This window comes from Labrus mixtus, chromosome 1 (genome assembly GCF_963584025.1).
Source record: "Labrus mixtus chromosome 1, fLabMix1.1, whole genome shotgun sequence".
NCBI lineage: Eukaryota > Metazoa > Chordata > Actinopteri > Labriformes > Labridae > Labrus > Labrus mixtus.
The window spans coordinates 1,180,486-1,198,197 of record NC_083612.1 but is presented as its reverse complement, the minus strand read 5'-3'; the positions used below and the strand labels follow the sequence as shown (position 1 = coordinate 1,198,197).

At 42.7% G+C, this 17,712-nt stretch overlaps 2 protein-coding genes across 2 annotated transcripts in view; both read left to right on the top strand.

Moving 5' to 3' along the window:
- The window catches only part of LOC132979322 (gastrula zinc finger protein XlCGF57.1-like), a 5,022-nt gene extending 4,477 nt beyond the window's left edge, over positions 1 to 545 (top strand). Inside the window, exon 2 of the mRNA XM_061045038.1 lies at positions 1 to 545. This exon is cut by the window's left edge and continues 1,218 nt beyond it. Coding sequence (XP_060901021.1) covers positions 1 to 98 — 98 coding nt within the window. The 3' untranslated portion in view covers positions 99 to 545.
- Positions 546 to 5,228: 4,683 nt separating this feature from the next.
- On the top strand, positions 5,229 to 17,246 carry LOC132979390 (gastrula zinc finger protein XlCGF57.1-like). The gene is made up of 2 exons (XM_061045147.1): positions 5,229 to 5,468; positions 15,418 to 17,246. The coding sequence occupies exons 1-2, from the start codon at positions 5,300 to 5,302 to the stop codon at positions 16,602 to 16,604; spliced, it is 1,356 nt and encodes a 451-aa protein (XP_060901130.1). The 5' UTR covers positions 5,229 to 5,299; the 3' UTR covers positions 16,605 to 17,246.
- The last annotated feature ends 466 nt before the right edge of the window (positions 17,247 to 17,712 follow it).

The window sequence follows — 17,712 nt, the reverse complement described above, 5'->3', positions numbered from 1 at the left end:
CAGAGAACCCCTTCAGCTGCTCTGAGTGTGGTAAAAGGTTTAACCGGAAAGAGACTCTGACTAGACACATGTTAGTTCATACAGGAGAGAAATGCTAATCCTGTGCAGTGGTAAAACTGATCCAAAGGATTCCAAGTTAACAACATCACTAATGTGTATTCATAAGTATGTATTGACTAACAGATATGTAACTGTTGTTATGAAGGGATATAAGTCAATTCTATTCACAGGAATCTGTCTCTACATATTTGACGTTTGTGATGTTTTGTTGCTGACATATGAACCAGTAAGTTGGGATCAGCTATGACGTTTAAATTTAAAGTGTTTATATGAAACAGTTACAGTGTAAGGATTCTTCTTCTCTCCTGATATCTTCTCTTCTTTCTGTCACTCTGTTTCCTTGGAGGCATCTGTGTTGGGTAGCACAAGTTCTTCAGACAGCTCATGTGTAACTTTGTAATAAATAAACTGATGTAGAGTGAGAAAGACTTTCATCTACTTGTGTTATTTTGTGTTGAGTGCCTAAAGTCTCTTTGGTAAAGAAAAGGAACTCAGCAGATCCTGATGCAGAGCGACCACAGTCAGATCAGGTCCAGGTTGATTTCACTGAAAACCTTTAACCCTTACTAAGAATCCTGCAGTCAGAATACAAAATAAAGAAAATCTCAATGACATCTGAACATGCACAGGATTAATTAAGAGTGCAGAGGCCACTGGGCACAAAACTGCTGCAGCCTTTGATCACAAACTGAATGACAACACCTGTAGATGTCATCTGGCATTCTGGATTTACTCAACATATTGTTAGAAGAAACAATAGAAATGCAAGCCAACTCCACTCCGACTCTCCTGGAGTTGCTGGACATACTCAGGGGAAGAAGGAGCTGTTTAAGGGTCGGGGGGCAGGCCAGTTACCAGGTCCTCCGGTTCACTAACTTCACGGCCGAACATCATGAAGTTGGGTGTGAAACTGGTAGCGCTGTGCCTGGTTGCTCTGTAAGCCATGACAGCGTAGGGGATCATAAGGTCCCTGTGTCAGCGCTCGGCTGTTGTGGCCAGAATCTTCTGCAGGGTGGAGTTAAATCTTTCTACCGGTCCATCAGACTGTGGTCGAAAAGGTGTGTTGTGTGTTTTCTCAATAACAGTGAGCCCATTTTCTGGAACACCTCGGACTTGAAGTTCCAACCCAGATCACTGTGCACTGTTTGTGGTGCACCATAACCACACACCCAGTCAGTGCTCTTTCTGCTGCCTTGTGTTTCTCCCCACTCAGGTTGCCTTCAGGTAGAGAGGGGCGGAGCCACTTAATCTGATGTTGTGCACCTGGGCACACAGGGCCTCAGTATTTAAACTGGCTTCTTATTCTCTGTCTCTCTCTCGTCAACACTACACACATTCAGCATTGCACTCACCACTGATTTACAGTTTGCACATTCTTTGATTAGCAGGATTTGCCTGGGTTGTGAGAAAATGGGGGCTTGTCTGACTTTTGAACTTGGATTTGGCTTGATACTTGGTAGTTGTAAATCTAATTAGTTGTGTATCAGGTTGTTTGTGTAGTTTGTTTGGAACTTGATCTGTGCAGAGTGGTAAGTAACCTCTCTGACTTGTTACTTGTACAATTTGTTGGGAGAATCACATGTTTTTCTTGTTTGAAGATTTAATGATTTGACTTTCTTCAGAGCATTAATTGTACTTGTTAGTTTGACCGTCATTTTGATTAATTGATATTTAAAATTACAATGGTGTAACAAGGTTTGTTTGATAAGAGTTTTATTTTTGAGCAGCCTGATCAGCAAGCCGCCGGGCATGCAGGACTTGCCACTTTGTTATTTTTCTTGAAAAGTACAAAATGCAACTCATTAAAGAGGGTAAATTTGCTGATGGTTCAATTTTGGAAAGTTTGAGCCACAGTGAACATTGCTCAATAAGTGTCATGGGTGCACTAGACAGTTTCACTAGCATGCCTGTTTTGCCTTTTTCACCTGACTCAGACACAGGGGAATTGGTTCCTGTTGTGGGATTTGGATTAAAAGTTGTGTCTGCACCTGTGCATAGAGCTGACCTTGGTTCAGACACGGTAGAAGGGGAAGTTGTTTTGGATGTTTGTCCTCAGCTGCCGGTCTATGGGATTGGCGTTCTGGGGAGTGATTTTGCTGGGGAATGTGTCTTTGCTGATGGGGGGTTTCTGGATGTTGTGGTTGAGATGCAGTTTGTCTTGCGGGGACCTGAGGTTGTTGTGGGGTGTCCAGAGTTTGCACCTGTCTGTCCTGATGAGGTGGGTCCTTCTTTTTGCCAGACACCTCGAGGGGATGCACCTGGTGCTGTTCTCCCACCTGATTTGGGAGCACTTTTTGATGTGTGACATCACAAGGATGCAGACCACAAACAGAGGACTGGATGGGTTTATTTCACATTTTGTGGGTCAGTAGACACTCAGGTTACCCAGATATATGTTCAGAAACACTGTAGAAGAAGGATTTTTCATCATATGTCCTCTTTAAGAGCTCTTGAGCTCTCCTAGGCTCCTCAAGATCGTCGGTTGACGGCTTGCCAGAACATGATGGATAGGCCGGATCTTTGTAACATAACAATAAGTAAGGTCTTTTCACCTGCTCTTTTGTAATGTTAACAGACAAAGAGTAAGGTATTTTACCTGCTTCTTGTAAAGTGTCTCGAGATAACACTTGTTATGAGTTGACGCTATACAAATAAAAATTGATTGATTGATTGATTTAATGTTGTATAATAAGGTATGGGAGGGAGGGAGGTTGCCAGTTAGCTGGAAGGAGGCAGTGATCGTTCCATTAAGGAAACCAGGAAAAGATCCAAGCAACGCAACAAACTACAGGCCAATCACCTTAACGTCACATATTTGTAAAGTGATGGAGCCCGTGGTAAATTAAAGAATGGAATATTATTTAGAGAAAAGAGGGATGATGGAGGAATACCAGAGTGGGTTTAGAAAAGAACGAGGAACCATGGATCCAGTGATGAGTTTAGAGGACGTTGTAAGAGAAGCTCAGGTTACAAAAGAAACAGTAGTTGTAGTATTTTTGGATGTTGAAAAAGCATTTGATGTGGAGAGAGGGACTCTTGATGAAGTTACTGTGGGTGAAAAAGTGACATCACACTCCCAATGAGGATTATGAAGTCAGCCTCTCTTTACTCAAGCAGTGCACAGAGCTGTGGGAGAGAGGTCAGACAGGGGTCAGAGGTGGTGTTCATGTTGATTTCTGCACATACAGGCAGAGCAGGAAATGAAAAGCTGGAGAGGAGTGATGTTAACATTAAATGATTGAAGTCAGAGGGGAAAAGAGTCACATGTCAAATCAAACAGGAATCTCAGTCAGACAAAGGGAAGACATTTATACTCCATTCAGAGGAAAATAGATAAAGTAAAAGGGGGGGGGGCAACATAAGAGAGGAGGTCGTAATGACCAGGTTAAGAATCAGTCACAGTCATTTAAATAGTACTCTACATATCACTGGAAAACATTCATCTGGTCTTTGTGAGGTATGCAGTCCAGCAACAGTTGAACATGTACTTATTAAATGTAGAAAGTTTTAAACACACAGACAGAACATGATGTCAGAAATGGAGAGAGAGGGAAGAGACAAGTGAGAAGAGATTTAAAAAGTATTTTGGAGTGAGGGGAGAGAGGGAGAGGCTGAAGATGTTTGTTTAATATCTTTTGAGAACAGGTCTGTTGAGGGATAGTTAAATCCAGCAGATGGCAGTGATGACACTTTTTGGATGCCAGCTGCCAATAAAAACAGAAGAATTAGACGTTAGTGATGTGTCATGCTCAAAAGATGCGGCTCTTAGAGCCGATGCTTTGTAGTGAATCAGAAGAGTTAACTCTTATCGAGTGAGAGCCGGCTCCCATTTTTTTCCTTTCACTGCTTAGCTCTCACAGTGGGTTAGCCTCAGCTCTGCTCATGGCAGAACTTTGTTTTGATTGGCCAGCATGGCCAGTAACCATGCAGAAAGTAAAGGAATTGGTTGTAGCTCTTTGTTCAGCCATGGACCGAAAATTTCTACACCTCTAAACCTGTTTGGAGGCTCTTTGATGAAAGAGCTACAGGAGATGCTGCTAGGAGAAATCCTACAGCTGATGCTGTAATGGAGGTGAGATCCTATCTTGAGGATGGTGGCAGGCCAAGGCCTCAGTCTTCCCACGCCTGGTGAAGGTGATGGAGGGGAGACTGTGTATTGTGGCAACATCTGTTCCTTCTGAGAGAATCTTCTCAAAAACAGGGCAGATACTTACAGTAAGAAGGAATCGCATCAGCCCATCCAAGCTGAGGCATCTCATTTTTCGCAAGGCCAACCTGCACTGAGGACATTCATATTGTTTGATTAAAGAGTTCTGGTTCTGTTCTGTGGATTTGTTTGCAGTTTTTTGTATTTATTTTGTATTTGCATTTTTGTATTTGTGCAATTAAAAAGTTTGATTAAAAATATTTAACAAGAGTAAGAATGCTTTTGTAACAGAATAAATGCATGCACAAAGGGTTTTCAACACACAAACCATTTGAAGTGTCTTAAATATCTAGGACAGAGATATTATAGTGATCTTAAAGTGTATACTGCACACATCTGTTAAAGGGGTTTCCTTCAGTGGAATGGTTGTTTAGAGGTGTTGTTCGCAGGATGAGGATGAGTGCAGGAAATGCCTAGATCTAAGCTAGGATCCCCCACAGTGGAATGTGAACAAATGGACCCTTGTGTCCAGAGGGTTGCCCAGGGACAGCTGGACAGGAGATTGTATCTGTGACCTGTGTTGTCCTTTGAGTTTATGACATACATATAACAAACCCCTGCAGTTGTAGTAAGAGGGGTTGTCCTGAGTCCAGAGAGATACCCAAGAAGAAACAGATGTCCTCATGTGCCCTGTAACATTGTGTATAAATAGCACTCTCAGTGTATGTTCGGGAGAGATCACTTTTGGCTGTGTCTCTCCCAGGTCGAACCATGGCGAGCCTGGCGATGCTGTAACTTGTTTGTCAATAAAATGATCATTATGTAAGCAAGTCAGTGTCAACGGCGAATTTCTTCATCATCAAACATATCAACAACGGAAATCCACACCACATTCATTTTTGCAAAGTTAAACTAAAATATGAGGCTACAAAAGATCCTGAATTAAGAGCCGTTTGGGAGTCAAAAGAGCCGACTCTTCTTTGGGAGCTGAGTCAAAAGAGCCGACTCTCTGAAAAGAGCCGAACTTCCCATCACTATTAGACGTCAGCGCTGAGTTGAGTTTTCCCTCTGTGACTCTTGGATGTGTGTAAGATGGCCGGGTTTAAGGATCTTAAAGAGTTATTCAGTCGACGGCTGCTCGCTGCGGTTATCAGAGATATAACAGAAGAAAGAACAACAAGTGGATACGAAGAGGAGCTCCACCGACAAAGAAAACTGCTGGATGTGATTTTAACTCCTGAAATCAAGCTACAGAGAACAGGTTGGTTTTCTTTCCACTGCTGGAAACGTGTTTCCTGCTCATGTTTCAGATAGCAGAGCCTTTAGCTAACTTCCACAGACGCACACAGCACAGTGTTAGCTGCAGCTAGCTCCTGCTAACAACATCATTGAGTTTACTGGACTAAAAGACTCTTTAGTCTTCAACTATCAAATCCAAAAATCTGCGACGTGAGCTGTCATGAATATAATTCACTTCGTGGCAATATTTTTATTTTTTTATTTAACAAGGTTGGTCCCATTGAGATTAAAAACCTCTTTTTCAGGGGAGACCTGGCCAAAGTACAATTTACAAAACACTAAATTTTGGATTAAAATAGAACCATCTATGAGTCATATTTGGGAATCAGTTGTTCAAACAGCCGAGCTAAAACATCGACATCCTATAGAATCTGCTTCCATGTTTTTCATTTTAGATTTAAAAACATTTAAGGACACCAGCTGTTTGAGCTTTAAGTCATTCTGCAACAGATTCCAGGCTGAGGGTGCAGAATACCCAAAAGCCCTTTTCCCAATTTCTGTCCGAGCGTTTGGGACAGAGAGCATGAAGAGGTCCTGAGAACTCAAAGAATACTGTCTGGTACTTCTGTGCATGATAAAAACACAGAGAGAGGAAGCAGACCTTATATATTAAGGTGTACCAGTGTATGAGCCTACGGGTCGCCAAAGCGGGCCATCCAACCCGAGAGTACAACTCACAATGAGTCAGAGCTTTACAGTTTGTAATGAACCTCAAGGATGCATGGTAGGCTGTATCAACCATGTGGAGACACTGAGCAGAGATCACCGTCATCTAAAACAGGTAAAAAAGTTGCAGTGACGAGACGCTTTTTTACATTAAAAAAAAAACACAACTTGTTTCTAAAATAAAAACCCAGTTTTATCCTATTAATGGGAGACAACAAGAGACATATAAATGAAGGCGAAAGGAAGTGGGTGATCAGCTGGGGGAGTGTTAGATGAGGCTGAATGCTTTGGTGAACAGGTGGTGTTAGAGGAGGTTGAAGCAGTGTGGATTTCGGCAGGGAGAGAGTTCCAGAGGGTGGGGGCTGAGGCACTGAAGTCTCTGTCACCAAAAGATAGCAGTTTGTTGTGGGGGGTGGAGAACAGGCCTGCGGCTGAGGGCCGCAGCTGTCGGGACGGGGTGTAGGGATGGAGGAGGTTGGTGAGGTACGGTGGGGCTAGACCAGGCATGGGCGAACTACGGCCCGCGGGCAATATTGGGCTTTTTAATCCGGCCCGCCGAACTTGTCCAAATTATATTATTATTAAATACAATTTTATTATAATTAAACCTCATTCGTTTTCCCCTGTAATGCCCGCGTTTCCCCAATAGATGGCGCACTTCAGAGTGTGGTGTATTACTCCCTCCTTCACTTCTTCACTTTGCCCTATGAACCCGTATGAGCCCTTCTGTAAAGATGAGCGGATCAAAGAAGAGAAAAGTGGACAGTGAATGCTGAGTGTTTAATACGGAGTGGACAACAAAATATTTTTTCACTGAAGTCCGATCAAAGGCTGTATGCCTGATATGCCAAGAAACTGTCGCAGTTTTCAAAGAGTACAGTATCAGCCGTCACTTTGCTACGAAGCATGCTAACTACGCTAGCAAGCAGTCCACGCAAGAACGGGCAGCTACAACTCAGAGGTTGAAGGATAATTTACAGACTCAGCAACATTTTTTTCACCAACAAACTGCGATTCAAGAGTCAACTACCAAGGCAAGTTTTTTGCTGGCATTCAAATTAGCAAAGGCTAGCAAGCCTTTCTCCGAAGGCGAGTTTTTAAAAGACTGCGTGGTAGAGACAGCAGGTCTCTTGTGTCCAGAGAGCCAAGGCCAGTTTGAAAAAGTCAGTTTATCACGCAGGACTGTGACTCACAGTGTGGAACTGATTGATGAAGATATAGCCAGCGAATTAAACAAAAAGGCTGAGTCCTTTAAGTTATATTCACTAGCGCTGGATGAAAGTAATGACGTGAAAGACACTGCTCAGCTCCTCATTTTTATCCGAGGGATTAATGACAGTTTTGAGATAACGGAGGAGTTTTTGACCATGGAGTCCCTGAAAGGAAAAACGCGAGGAGAGGACTTGTATCACCAGGTGTCTGCTGTCATCGAGAGAATGAAGCTACCTTGGAGTAAACTTGTCACAACGGATGGATCGCCAAATTTAACTGGAAAACATGTTGGGCTGCTGAAAAGAATCCAGGATAAAGTGAAAGAGGAAAACCCTGACCAGGATGTTATTTTCCTTCACTGCATCATCCATCAGGAATCTCTGTGTAAGTCTGTATTGCAGCTTAATCATGTCGTGAATCCAGTTGTAAAACTTGTTAACTTTATACGAGCAAGGGGACTTCAGCATCGTTAGTTTATTATGTTCCTGGAGGAAACTGATGCGGATCATCAGGACTTACTTTACCACTCTCGTGTCCGCTGGTTAAGTTTGGGCAAAGTGTTTCAACGAGTGTGGGAGCTGAAAGAGGAGATCAGCGCATTTTTGGAGTTAATGGGGAAATCCGACAAATTTCCTGAGCTAAGCGACAAGAACTGGCTTTGTGACTTTGCATTTGCTGTGGACATATTTTCACACATGAATGAGCTGAATGTGAAACTACAGGGGAAAGATCAGTTTGTGCACGACATGTACAAAAATGTTAGAGCCTTCAAATCCAAGCTAACTTTATTCTCCAGACAAATTGCAAACAAATCTTTCGCTCATTTCCCCACACTTGCCATGCAGAAAGAGGCGACGCGAAACACAGAAATACAGCAAATCCCCTGACGACCTGCACGGAGAATTCTGCCGTCGGTTTTCTGATTTTGAAAACATTGAAAAGTCACTTCAGCTGGTGTCCTGTCCCCTGTCAGAAGATCCTGAAACAGCACCACAGGAGCTGCAATTGGAACTGATCGATCTTCAGTCTGACTCCGTCTTAAAGGAGAAGTTCAACTCTCTTAAACTGAATGACTTTTATGCTTCACTTAACGAAGCCACGTTTCCAAACCTCCGGAGGACAGCACAGAAGATGCTGACTTTGTTTGGCTCGACCTACGTATGTGAGCAGACATTCAGCGTCATGAACATCAACAAAGCCCCTCACAGATCCAAGTTAACTGACCAACACCTCGGATCTATCCTGAGAATTGCCACTACAAAATTAACTCCAGACTTTAATGCACTGGCAAAAAAGGGAGATCAACAACACTGTTCCCACTGAAACTGAACGTGAGTTTCTCTACTGTGTTTATTAAAATTTAAATTAATTAAATGAATGCATTTGGAAATCAATGTGTACAATGAGCCTTGCATATTCATGCTTTGCTAGCTGTTAAAGGCCAAATCCTTTCATGTAATGGCTTTTACATGTCATTTATATTAGTTCACACAAACACTCCATCCATCTGTTCCTGGCCCCTCTGTCAAATTTTAGAACCCATTGTGGCCCGCGAGTCAAAAGGTTTACCCACCCATTTGTAGGTGAGTAGGAGGAGTTTATATTGAATGCGGGACTTGATCGGGAGCCAGTTGAGGTGGGGTGATGTGCTGCGAGGGCTTGGTGTGTGTGAGGACCCTGGCAGCGGAGTTTTGGACATAATGGAGTCTGTTCAGGGCAGTATTTGGTAGCCCGAACAGAACTCCATTGCAGTAGTCCAGGCATGAAGTGATGAAGGCGTGAATGAGGGTCTCTGCGATGGGGTCAGGGAGTAAGGGCCGGAGTCGTGAGATGTTTTTGAGATGGAAGGTGGATTTGGTGATGGACTTGATGTGGGATTTAAAAGAGAGGGTGGAGTCCAGGATGAAGCCTAGGTTGCGGACCTCGGGTGAAGGGCGGATGGAGCAGTCGTCCACAGTGAGGAGGAGATCTCCAACCTTCCTGAGCAGTGCCTTGGGGGCCACAACCATGAGCTCAGTCTTGCTTCTGTTGAGTTTTAGGAGGTTGGAAGACATCCAGGTTTTGATGTCCTGCAGGCAGTTGACTAGTGACTGGGGGGGGAAGCTTAGTGGAAGGAAGGGTGCTGAGGTAGGGTTGTGTGTCATCGGCGTAGGAGTGGAAATTGAGACCATGTTGGCGGATTATCAGACCGAGGGGGAGCATGTAGACTGTGAAGAGAAGAGGGCCAAGCACAGAACCTTGCGGTACTCCTTGGTTAACTGGAGCTGGGGAGGAGCTGGAGTCGCTGATGGTGACAAACTGTTGCCTGTTGGAGAGGTAGGAGTGGAACCAGGAGAGAGCTGGACCAGAGACGCCAAGGTGTTCAGATAGGCGGTTGAGGAGGATGGTATAGGAGACTGTATCAAAGGCTGCAGAGAGGTCTAGGAGGATGAGGATGCTAATGGAGCCAGAGTCTGCAGCGACATACAAGCCAACGTCCTCGCTCTTATTCTTTCCTAAAGATTGAGCTAGCTCAGCACTTTGGTGTGTGAAGAGGCAGTATTTGACATAATCACAAAATGATCAGCAGCACATGGCTCATTTACACAACGCCAGCCTTTCTGTTCAACATACTGTCTGATCATATTTACCATTTGGTAGCCATATGTAAAATTGTTGACAGAAATGTGTGCTAGCTTGAAGGTAACTTTCTACAGCTTTCTGGTTCATTATTATCTCAGGCAATATTAAAGTGACAGCTGGTCAACACATGTAATAAGGTAGCCCAGAGGGAATATAAACTTAATGAAAATCAGCAGGAGCAACACATCAGGTTTAATATATTGATAATGTTAATAATACATTTTATTTAAAGCCGCCTTTCAAAAGTCTCAAGGTCACCTTACAGAGCAGAGATAAAAACAACAAAGTAACAACACAACGATAAAATTACAGGATGTAAAGGAGTTATGAGACCGGGTGGAGAATGATCAGACTGAATATGCCAGTTTAAAAAGATGTGTTTTGAGATGAGATTTGAAAATGGAGAGAGAGTCGATATTACGGATTTGTGGTGGGAGGGAGTTCCAGAGGTGGGGGGCAGAGCGGCTGAAGGCCCTGGACCCCATGGTGGACAGGCGGGCGGGTGGTGCATTGAGTTGAACTGAAAAAGAAGACCTCAGAGTGCGGGTAGGTGTGTTGATGTGCAGGAGTTCAGAGAGGTAAAGCGGAGCGAGGTTGTGGATGGCCTTGAAGGTGAGGAGCAGAATTTTGAAGGTGATGCGATGTTTAACCGGGAGCCAATGAAGCTGCTGTAGGACGGGTGATGTGATTAACAGACGGCGTTCTGGTGATGATGTGAGCGGCAGAGTTCTGGACCAGTTGAAGTTTGTGGATGGACTTGAGAGGGAGACCAAAGAGAAGGGAGTTGCAGTAGTCAATTCGGGATGTAACCAGGGTGTTGACGAGGATGGCAGTACTGCTGGGAGTGAGGGACGGGCGGAGGCGATTAACGTTACGAAGATGGAAATAAGCAGACTGGGTGACATTATTGATGTGAGCTTGGAATGATAGTGTGCTGTCTAGGATGACACCCAGACTCTTAACATGAGGGGAGGAAGAAACTGAGGAGTGGTCAATAGCCAGAGAAAAACTGTCGAGTTTAGAGATTGTTGATTTGGTGCCGATGAGGAGAAGCTCGGTTTTGTCACTGTTTAATTTGAGGAAGTCGAAGGTGAACCAGGATTTTATGTCTTGCAGGCCATCAGTCAGGGAAGTGGGCGGGAGGGAGGAGGTGGGTTTGGTGGATAGGTAGAGCTGGGTGTCATCCGCATAGCAATGGAACTGGATGTTATACTTACGGAAGATATGGCCAAGAGGAAGGAGATAGATGATGAACAGAAGGGGGCCCAGGACAGAACCCTGAGGAACACCGGTAGTGACTGGAAATGGCTGGGATTTGAAGGTTCCGAGTTGAGTGAACTGAGTGCGACCAGAGAGATAGGCTGAAAACCAGTGCAAGGGTGTGTCAGTGATTCCAATGGAGGCAAGTCTGTCAAGGAGTGTGTGATGGGGGATGGTGTCGAAGGCTGCACTTAGATCAAGGAGGATGGTTAGAAGTCCGGAGTCAGCTGCCATGAGGAGGTCATTGGTGATTTTTACCAGTGCTGTCTCTGTGCTATGGAGGGGGCGGAAACCAGACTGGAACTGTTCATAGAGGTTATTGTCAGACAAATGAGTGTGAACCTGAGATGCAACTGTTTTATATATAATCATATCACAATTTATTTTTGGCACGATTTTATCAGTTTTTTTCATACTGATCTTTAGACAAATTTGTAAGTTACTGACCAGTTCAACCAAACTTATTTCCCTGTATAATGTTTTTAAATGCACAAAAACTGTGCAGACAAGTTTAATCTATTTGAAAAACATATTTGTAGGAGATCTGGAGGTCTCTCACCCAGAATATCTTTAGCAACAGAAATGTCTTTCCCTCAATTTGATCAATATTTATGCACAATTTGAAGGTTTTCCTCACCATTTGAAATAATGATTTAGTTATGTGTCCTCTTTTTATGTTCATCAGGAACATTTTCACACAGTGATGCATTCATTTAAAAACATGTAGACTTCATAGCCCTGCAGAGTTCCTCCAGCTGGAGCTTCATACAGGCTCTGCAGTCTTTGTTGTTTTTATGACATCATTGGACTAACTTTAGTTTAGTTTATATATAATCAAACATAATACAGAATGTGTTCATTCTGCGACACATGATCAAAGTAAGTTTTACTGAAAGAGGAGATTAATTCATTGAGGGGGCAGGACATCGTTGATTGACAGACAGACAGACAGTCACCATGGTTACTCACTCTCACCTGCCTGCTGCTTGTAACGTCGTTTAGTGTAATCCCTATAAATTCAGTTATCACAACAGGTGAGCTTCAGGTGGAGAAGCTTGATAAGTAACTTTTAAAAACTGAGAGAGAGCAGAAAACACCGACAGCAACATTTGAAACACCGGGGTTATATCTCCCCTCACTGTCTGTCTGAGCTCCTCTCTGTCTGTCTCTCTGCAGACTGTGAACGTCTCTCCGGCTCGTATAACGGTTCGTTGTGTCGCTATCCGAGATGTAAACTTAATTGTGCAAACTATGCGGATAAGTTAACAGTTGCTCACGTCGTGTTGGTTTGGAAAAATATCAGAACAGTTGCATATAACCAGGATGGAGTTGTTTTTGCGGACTTTACTTTTAAGTTTCATTTTCGTTTTCACCGCTGTGGAGCAAAAGAGAGGGAGACGCGTCTGTGTCGGAGCATAAACTGCAGCATGATAGAATAAACACTTAAGCCTGGTTCTACGATCTCCCCGCTTTGGCAGATTGTCAGCACGTTAAAATCCTTCACGATCTAAGATCGTCATATCGCCCACCACTAGTATAGGGGTTATTGAAGCTGACTTGGAAAGAAAGAAATGGGAACAAGACCAGAGGTGAGGGAGGAATGTATGATGACCTTTATTAGGGAAGACAGAGGGGGTAGGCAATATGCATGCAACAATTCTCAAAAAAATATTGAACCGTTCGGTACGGCATCCACGGTTCAATACTGACTTGTGAATTGCGGTTTTAGCGGTTTGGCGTTTAACTAGTTTCCGCGCATTGTATTTCTCTCTAAATTGGCTCTGTCTGTGTGTGTCTGTGTGCCTGTGAGTCAGCGCGCAGGGATGAGGAAACCCGCCCACCAAGTGAGTGACAGTCTATAGATCATACAGGCTGCAGTCATTGCTCAAGTAGCGTTACACTATAGCTCAGTTTCTGATAGTGTGGAGTAAGCGTGAGCGCCTGGAAAACATGTAGAGCACAGTGTTTCCCACTCGTCCAGGTATATTAACGGCCGCAAACGCCCTTTTTCCGAAAGCCTCTCTCCCTCATTATGTCAAAAACATGCATTAAAAGATAACTGTGGGTCTGCGAACGTGAGAGGGAGAGAGAGCTATACAGGTGAGTGAGAGTCGGGGAACGTGTCATTACGTATATAAGTGAACGGACAAGAAACAAAAAGTGAAATTGATCATCTGCGCTACAGCTTACATGTTAACCATTGAAGTGAACTACATGGCAGGCTGCTGTCTGTTAACTAACTGATGTCTTTCTACATCAACTGAGTGCTCCTCTGTCTGTGCATCACTCTCACACTGCTCTTATTAAAAACTCTAAACTGGTCATAAACCGTCTGAACCTTCAGTGTGACGTTTGATGTCTTTTGAAATGTTCTTAAATCGTTTGAGCTGCTGTTAATACTCAAAATATTTACAATACTGAACATTACATGAATAAGAGAGGAGCGATAATCGTAACTAAAAGACAAATATGACAGTATGCCACCAATGCACTTTTTTGTTGACATTCATTGAGCTAACTGTAGTTTACTTCATGTTCAAATCTAATCTGACTTTGCAATAGGTTGAAAGGAGAGCACCTGAATTTGTTTTGCTTCAAAGTAAAATGAATAGTTTTAAAATGAAAAAAAGTAGCTCTCTTTCTAATTCCCTTGATGTTCTGTAAAATTAGCTTAAAACACTTAACGCTGGAAACATTTTAACGGGCCGGCCCGTCAGAACCGAACCATGAACCGTGACCAAAAAACCGAGGTACGTATTGAACCGTGGGCTGACTGTATTGTTGCATCCCTAGTAGGCAAGCTTTTAACAGGACAGTAGGAAGAGGGTCTAATGGACAGGTAGATGGTTTTGATTTCCGAATGAGGTCAGATAATTCAGCAACAGCAGGAAGTTTAAAACATGAAAGTGAGCGAGAGAGAGAGGGGGTAAGAAGACTGGGAGAGATGAGATGTTAGGAGTTAGTTGCTGGTGAATCTTGTCTACTTGTTACATATTTATAGAAGAGATGTGGAAATATTGCCATACTTGATAACTGTATTATTATCCTCTCAGGCTCTTGCCCTGAGAGCTGCTTGCATAGTGACTGCCCATCACATCAGCCCTGAGTGGAACATGGTAAGCCCTGTTCTGCAAATTCAACCCATTTAAAAAAGCGACTCAAGGTTGGACAACAAGTGAAAGACAGGAAGTCAACTTTCACCCCCTCACTTTCAACCAAGGTAGAAAGGTCAGGAGGTTCCTGTGGGGCTGATAGTCTCTAAATTCATTTGAAAGCACACTGTTTCAACCTCATTGACAGCGCAGTGCGCCAGCTTTACTGTAGCTCAGCTCGCCCAACAGCAATCTCTCTCCCAACTATCGTAACAGAGAATCCATTAATTCTCTTCAACAGAATTAAAATGTCATCATCCATAGCAACAAGAATACAGGACAGGATAGAAATGTAGCATTAACTTATCGTGCTTTTATTGATCATGTCAATTAAAATATTAAAAGCAGGGCTGTTAACGTTAACACGTTAATCCGTTTTTTAATAACAGTTTCTGCAGTGATGACGAAAAGCAGTGAAGTAATATCCCTGTGACATCAAACATTTCACTTTTTGTTGATGTATTTATGGAATTTTGTACGCATTTATTTTAGACATAGGACAGAATCAGAAACCAAGGAGAGAGAGTGGGGAATGACTTGTGGGAAAGGAGCTACAGGTCGGATTCAATCCCGGGCTGCCCGCTCTCCAGGACTTAATGATGATGAGGAGAAACCTCAGTCCTCACAGCCTTTGGCTACCGGTGCCCTCACTTTTTTTTTACACAACCTCTCCAGATGGTTTCATTTACTTTGACTTATTTTTTAACAAGTTCCTTTTTTCCGTGGTTAACTTAATATTGTATCTTCAGTCTACCACAAGTTCCTTATTTTCTTTCAAAATAAAGGTAACCTAAGCATAACACAAAATTACAAAATAAAAGCATTAAACACTTTTTTTAAATTCAAAATGAATGCGTGAATTCCAAACATGATTAAGATGTGGCCAATTCCAATCAACTATTGATTTTCAGCCTTTAAAAATGAAATCATTTGACAGCCCTTATTAATATTTAAAAAGCAGTCTAAGTACCGTTAATGTTTGTTTACTGTGTCCTGCAGATGTCCAGCAGCTGTTGGTGAGTAAAGAAGAGCTTCCACCTGAGCAGCAGGAGTGGAGCCACATTCTGGACCAGGAGGACACTAAGCCCCAACACATTAAAGAAGAACATGAGGAACTGTGGATCAGTCAGGAGGAAGAACAGCTTCAAGGACTGGAGGAGGCTGATACCACCAAGTTCCCCTTCACTCCTGTCTCTGTGAAAAGTGAAGATGATGAAGAGAAACCTCAGTCCTCACAGCTTCATCAGAGACAAACTGAACAGATGGAAACAGGAGTTGATGGAGAGGACTGTGGAGGAGCAGAACCAGAGAGAGACTCAGATCCAGAGAGACGTTTACAACCTGAGACTGATGACAGTCATGATTGGAAAGAGACAAGAGAAGATCTGTCAGAATTAAATAAGAAACTAAAGACCGGTAAGAGACCACACAGCTGCTCGGAGTGCGGTAAAAGATTTAACCGAAAAGGGACTCTGACCAGACACATGTTAGTTCATAAAGGAGAGAAACCTTACAGCTGCTCTGAGTGTGGTAAAAGTTTTACCCAAAGAGGAAGTCTGACCACACACATGTTAATTCATACAGGAGAGAAACCCTTCAGCTGCTCTGTTTGCAGTAAAAGCTTTACCCTAAAACAAACTCTGACCAGTCACATGTTAGTTCATACAGGAGAGAAAGCCTTCAGCTGTTCTGAGTGTGAGAAAAGATTTACCCTAAGAGTAAATCTGACCAGTCACATGTTAGTTCATACAGGAGAGAAACCCTTCAGCTGCTCTGTTTGCAGTAAAAGCTTTACCCGAGGAGAACATCTGACCAGACACATGTTAGTTCATACAGGAGAGAAAGATTTCAGCTGCTCTGTTTGCAGTAAAAGCTTTACCCGAGGAGAACATCTGACCAGACACATGTTAGTTCATACAGGAGAGAAAGCTTTCAGCTGCTCTGTTTGCAGTAAAAGCTTTACCCAAAGAGGAAATCTAACCAAACACATGATGATTCACACAGGAGAGAAACCTTTCAGCTGCTCTGAGTGTGGTAAAAGGTTAAGTTCTAAGGCAGAGCTGACCAGACACACGATGAGTCACACAGGAGAGAAACCTTTCAGCTGCTCTGAGTGTGGTAAAAGGTTTAGTTCTAAGAGATATCTGACCAGACACATGATGATTCACACAGGAGAGAAATGCTAATCCTGTGCAATGGTAAAACTGATCCAAAGGATTCTAAGTTGACAACATCACTAATGTGTATTCATAAGTATGTATTGACTAACAGATGTATAACTGTTGTTATAAAGGGATATAAGACAATTCTATTCACAGGAATCTGTCTGTACTTTTTTGACATTGATGTTTTGTTGCTGACATATGAACCAGTAAGTTGGGATCAGCTATGACGTTTAAATTTAAAGTGTTTATATTGTTGAAAGATCAGAAAGAGTTATGCATTTGTTGAATTTGTTTTTATCATATATGTACTTTTTATTTTCATTATAATTTAATCAATTTATCATGTACTTCATATATTTACTTTTTATTTTATTATCACTTAATCTTTTCATCATATTCATTCATATGTCATATAGTCGCTACGACTTTTGGTTTTTGGCTTTTATATTTCCTGTCAATCCTACACACACCCGCGGTGCCTACGCACCTGTGAGGTCAGGATAAGTGTACCATACTTTGAGCAAAACCACATACGAGCTCGTAGGCATATAGTGTTTCTGCGTATCTGCCTGGTTCACGGTCTTCGAGCTAAAACCACATATGAACTTAGTATCACCTGTGTTACCTTGTATGCTTTGACATCAAAACCACATATGAACTTGGTATGAACTGTGGATGTATCTCGTTTCTGCGAATATGCATTGTTGAGGTTTTACAGAATCTTGGAAAAAAGAGACCGTCTGGCTATGAAAACGCTGTGGAAAAGCTGATCGGGGTTCTTTTTTACTTTTCTAAAGGACTCCATGTCACTCTGACTTTTGAATCCCCATTTTGGGACTTAGTCTGAGACCAAGATCTTTTAAAACCTCAAGTGTCTACACTGTGTCTACACTCTCAGGTTTAGACTCTTGTCTTTGTGTTTTGCTTTTCTTTTTACATTTTTATATTTTTACTTTTACTGTTTTGTATTTGCATTTGGAATATCATTTGAAGTTTTTTAATACATTTTCGGAAACGTTTTGAAATCATTTTCTGACTGAAATTATTCACACCACAAAGACCGGAGTCTCCCTTAAGGACCCCGTGAACCTCGGAAGGTAAGCTTGAGCAGTCACACCACGGCACACTT

Coding starts and splice junctions, on each gene's coding strand:
- LOC132979390 (XM_061045147.1), top strand. CDS start 5,300: ATGGCCGGGTTTAAGGATCTTAAAGAGTTATTCAGTCGACGGCTGCTC. Junction 5,469..15,417: donor AATCAAGCTACAGAGAACAG/GTTGGTTTTCTT, acceptor TGTGTCCTGCAG/ATGTCCAGCAGCTGTTGGTG.